The sequence below is a fragment of the Zea mays genome, chromosome 3, assembly GCF_902167145.1.
Source record: "Zea mays cultivar B73 chromosome 3, Zm-B73-REFERENCE-NAM-5.0, whole genome shotgun sequence".
NCBI classification, from domain to species: domain Eukaryota; kingdom Viridiplantae; phylum Streptophyta; class Magnoliopsida; order Poales; family Poaceae; genus Zea; species Zea mays.
In genome coordinates, this window is record NC_050098.1 from 4,068,653 (window position 1) to 4,073,506 (window position 4,854).

Here is a 4,854-nt window from a genome sequence, read left to right on the forward strand (position 1 = left end):
GACCCATATAATCAACAGAGTCTTTGAGCAATAATTCAATCAACACGCGGTTGTTAAGAATGAATAGCAAAGTAATAGTATATATACGTACTTTGCATATATATGATTTTCTTCTAATTGGGTACACTCTTTTTTTTCTTTATTTTCTATCAGCCACAAGCTAACAGCATTGGAAAACTCAGCTGCATGCGATTACAGAGACCGAAATTTTTTCATTTTCTAGAAAAACATATCGATCTTAACTCAATTAACACAACCATTACACAATGGACATTTTATGAAAGGGTTAGATATAACTTGGCGAAAGTCATGAAGCGAGCCATGTGGCCTGACAGCCTATATACAGACTCACCACTAACAGTATCTAACAAAACATATACATATGACCTCACAACTTATATATCAATCGGTTGCTCACGGCAACTAAGGCTCTATTTAATTTAATACTCTTCGTTCTAAAATATAATTTGTTTTAGACTAAACATATATTCATTAATTAAACTACGAAAGATGTTGCCTATAATAGCTCATATATAAAGGTCTGTTTGGTTATATTATGACTGTAAAAAAAATTGTTGTGGGGTGTGAGTTATTAAAAAGATAAAAACCGTTTGATACAAACCACTAAAAGCAGTTAAAAGTTCTTCGATATATGTTGTCACACCCATCTGAAAAGCCACTAAAAGCAGGTCTAGAGGTGTTTTTAGTTTTGCAGTGCGAGAAAGTCGGCTTTTAGAAGAAAAAAATGTTTCCTGGATCCAGCCCTTTGGTTTGGTTTTTGGCTTTTAGAGTGCAAAAGCTAAACCAAACACACCCTAATATAAGCTACTATAGATGTCCAACAAGTCTGAAGCTCGAAAGGCCGACCCCAAGCACGTTTTTTTTTGGCTCGGTACGAGCACGCCCCCGTCTGTTTAAAAACGGTCCAAGCCGACCCGATACGAATATGTATGCTAGGTCCGGACAGAGAATTAAGCACGTCGTGCTGGCCCGACACGGCCTATTTTTTACTGAGCTGTGCTTTTCGACCTGTTAAGCCCGCTTTTTTCGTGCTTCTGGGCCGGCCCGATCCGTTTAAGCCCGTAGCGTGTTAGACCCGTTCAGGGAAATAAGCTTGTGGGTCTACCAAACCTGGCCCGGTTTTCTAACGTGCCTGACGGGCCTGGCCTGAACTGAGTCGTGTTTCACCGGACCAGGCCAGACGCCGGTTTGAACATCACTACAAGCAACTCTAAAAGATGTTTGATGTGTAACTATTAGTCAGCTAACAATTATTAGCAGGTTTTTGTTATTTCTCCATATCTATTAGCTGCAATTATCTGACCTCGTCGAACTAGTAGGATAGTTATTATTATCTATGAGTCTAGCTAACGTGTTTGGATTGAAGACAGATAATTATTGCCAGATAACCAATATCTATTGGAGATCCAAACCGGGCCTAACCAACACACAAAAGCAACGAGAGAGTAAAGCTGTCTCTTCGGCAACGCCAACTTGCATACAAAAGATTGAGGTCCCAATCCTAAGGATCAATTATTGCAAATTTAACTGGAGTCATGGAATTTCTTGGAGGAAACCACAGATTGTTGGCAACAGCGGCAAGCAAAGGCTTACGGCCCTGATCTCGGCCAGTGATGCTTGATCAGACGGCTAGAATTACCAGATCGCGCTGTGCTAGGTCGCTGACGGTCTGTCTAGTCATCCACCGACTCCCCGCCCGCGCCACCACTGCTCGGCGTGTCTACTCACTCGGTCACTCCTATATAAGACGCTCGCTCGCGGCACTACTGCTCTCGCGCTCGCGCTCTGTGCACAGACGAGAGACGACCTTCCCTTCCCGTTCCTCTGTTTTTATCTCTGCTCCATTCCTCGATCGGCCATGGTGGTCCTCGCCAAGGGTGAGCTCGAGCAGATCGCGCTGCCTGCGGCGGCGCCGCCACGGGCCGACGTGCGGTCGGTGGACCTGTCGGCCCCGGCGGGCCCGGCGCGCGAGGCCGCGGCGCGCGCGCTGGTGGCGGCGTGCGAGGAGCACGGGTTCTTCCGGGTGACGGGCCACGGCGTGCCGGCCGAGCTCGTGCGCGCCGCGGAGGCCGCGGCGGCCGGGTTCTTCGCGCGGCCGCAGGGCGAGAAGGACGGGGAGGCCCCCACGCTCGGGTACGGCAGCAAGCGCATCGGCGGCAACGGCGACCTCGGCTGGGTCGAGTACCTCCTGCTCGGCGTCAACCCCGCCGTGCCCGCCGCCTCCGCGTCCTCCTCGACATTGCCGTTGCGGTGAGTCGTCGCCACTCGCAGCGGCGCAGAACGGTGCCGGCGTTCGGCGTTGCACCGGCATCGCTTCGCTGCTGTCTTGCATGTTTGCTCTCCCTTTCCTTCTCCTTTTGCTGCCAGCATTGCCTTTCCTCAGCTCCATGCTCTGCTCGTGCTTGCAATGTGTCACGTGGAGCAATAACACACGAAGCATACGCACGTGGTCGCAGCACAAACCCCAAGAAGAAGGATCCCGATTCCCAGCACGGTAGCAGCAGCAAGTTGATTGATAGATGATGAATTCTCCGTACGTAATAAATAAATAAAATCACACTAAAGTACTAAACTAGGTAGCTACTTCCAAGGAAAAAGAAAACAAAAAAGAAACGGTATCGTGTCCGTGGATAAGACTGCCCGTCGTGGCTGCCGGCTGCGTCACAGCCTGCGGCGGCCGAGGTACACGCCATTTGACCCACGCCGTCGACGTCGGCGCGCGCGCGACGTCGGTTGCGTCGCATGGTCTCCGTCGACGCGCCGGCGCCGCGCGCCCGTCCCACTAGATGATTGCGCGCGGGCGGCGGCGGGCGGAGGTCGATCGAATCGACACGAACGCAAGCGCGCCATGCATTCCCACCGTCGCGCGTCCCTATCGATGGAGACATCGCTACTTTTCGAAACAAAGAAACCCAGCCAGAAGAAAATAAATTCGCCTGACAACGTTTTCACGGACGCTCGCTGACGCAGGGGCCTTCTGGACGAGTACACGGTGGCGGTGCGGCGGATGGCGTGCGCGGTGCTGGAGCTGATGGCGGAGGGGCTGGGCATCGCCGGCGCCGGGGACGGGGACGGGGACACGGTGCTGGCGAGGCTGGTGGCGCGCGCGGACAGCGACTGCATGCTGCGGGTGAACCACTACCCGCCGCGGCCGGCGCTGAACTACCCCTGCCTCACGGGGTTCGGCGAGCACACCGACCCGCAGATCATCTCGGTGCTCCGCGCCAACGGCACGTCCGGCCTGGAGGTCGCGCTGCGGGACGGCGCCTGGGCCTCCGTCCCGCCCGACGGGGACGCCTTCTTCGTCAACGTCGGCGACACCCTGCAGGTACTATATCCTATAGGGACGCGTCTGCAGTGCATGCATGCACGGACGCTAGCTTCTTTTGTCCTCCCACACCGTGCGCGCGAACTGAACGTGTGCAGTGCAGGTGTTGACGAACGGGAGGTTCAGGAGCGTGAGGCACAGGGTGGTGGTGAACAGCGAGAAGTCCCGGGTGTCCATGATCTTCTTCGGCGGGCCGCCGCCCGACGAGAGGCTGGCGCCGCTGCCGCAGCTTCTGGGAGACGACGGCGGCCGGAGCCGGTACCGGGACTTCACCTGGAGCGAGTTCAAGACCAGCGGGTGCAGGACCAGGCTCGCGGAAGACCGCCTGTCCCGCTTCGAGAAGCAGTAGCAGCTCTAGATAAAGCTATTAGTTAGCACAGGATCGACCATATGTATGCTTCTGTATGTCAGTTGTCTTCGCATGCATATGGGCGTTTATAACGTGCTAGCTCGTGTCGTACGTACACGTGTATGCACGCATGGTGCACCACACATGAATGGTGTCGTCATCCAATATCATCCCACTTTTCTTTATTCATCCGGCGTCTGAATTCTATGTTTTTTGTTCAGACAACGTGTTGTCCGTGCATATATCCTATTGGATGTGATCCATTATGGCATGGATAGATCCGTTAACACCCAATAGGCCTGAACGGCTGGTACGGATGAAAACGATCCGAAGGGGCTAAATTGTTTTTATTTTTTTTCGAAAAAATATATCGAAACCGATTTTGCCAAAAAATAAATACGATACCGATATTAGGATAATGTTGAAAAACTAGTTTAAAAAAGTAATACATTAGTTAGATGTACGTGCATTGCTATAGTTTCTATATATTATATAGATCGATAGACTTTGTTTAAATGTGAGTTCTAAACTTTTATAATGGTCTGTGCTATATTATTGGAAATAGTCATTGGACGCATCTGGCATGTAACATGCATAAATGCATTTTATATACCGAGTGATAAACCGTAATTCCAATCCCTGCGTCGTGTCCAGTGAGGTGGCTCGGATGACACCAAAGTATCAAACCCTAGTCGCCTCCACTTCCTCCTATATTAAGTTTCGGGGCAAGTCTAGAATTTTTGGGGCAAGTCTAGGAAGGTACAGATCCCATTGGGTCACTAATAAATTTGGCAGATGTTGTGGTTGTGACTTCGAAGCCTCTAGATTAGGGGCCCCCTTGGCAGGGACACTGTCATAGAGCCACACTTTGTGATGACATGCAACTTCTCAACTGCTACCAAGGACTCTTTTTAATCAAAGGGGATGGATATAATGTCGTTAGGCCCCGACATATTGACGTATACTTATCCATAGTGGACATGCACCATTTACCTGTAGAGCATGGAGCACCCAAGGATGGTGTTGTAGGACGTATGGAGCTTGACGATGATGAACTCCACATACTCCATGTAGAAGTTCATCTGAGTGCTGAAGGTGAATGGCAACTCCAGATACATCCTCGGGGAAATTCCCTCAAACGGGCATGTGTTTATGA

The 4,854-nt window shown here is 51.1% G+C and overlaps 1 protein-coding gene across 1 annotated transcript; it reads left to right on the forward strand.

Annotated features, from left to right (window-relative positions):
• Positions 1 to 1,811: 1,811 nt before the first annotated feature.
• On the forward strand, positions 1,812 to 3,887 carry LOC103649600 (gibberellin 2-beta-dioxygenase 3). The gene is made up of 3 exons (XM_008675338.4): positions 1,812 to 2,271; positions 2,992 to 3,349; positions 3,453 to 3,887. Exons 1-3 carry the CDS (start codon positions 1,880 to 1,882, stop codon positions 3,696 to 3,698), a joined length of 996 nt encoding a protein of 331 aa, XP_008673560.1. The 5' UTR covers positions 1,812 to 1,879; the 3' UTR covers positions 3,699 to 3,887.
• The last annotated feature ends 967 nt before the right edge of the window (positions 3,888 to 4,854 follow it).

Excerpts from the sequence above, each read along its gene's own strand:
- LOC103649600 (XM_008675338.4), top strand. The coding sequence starts at position 1,880 with ATGGTGGTCCTCGCCAAGGGTGAGCTCGAGCAGATCGCGCTGCCTGCG. Across the intron at positions 2,272-2,991 it reads TCCTCGACATTGCCGTTGCG|GGGCCTTCTGGACGAGTACA; the intron begins GTGAGTCGTCGC and ends TCGCTGACGCAG. Across the intron at positions 3,350-3,452 it reads ACGTCGGCGACACCCTGCAG|GTGTTGACGAACGGGAGGTT; the intron begins GTACTATATCCT and ends TGTGCAGTGCAG.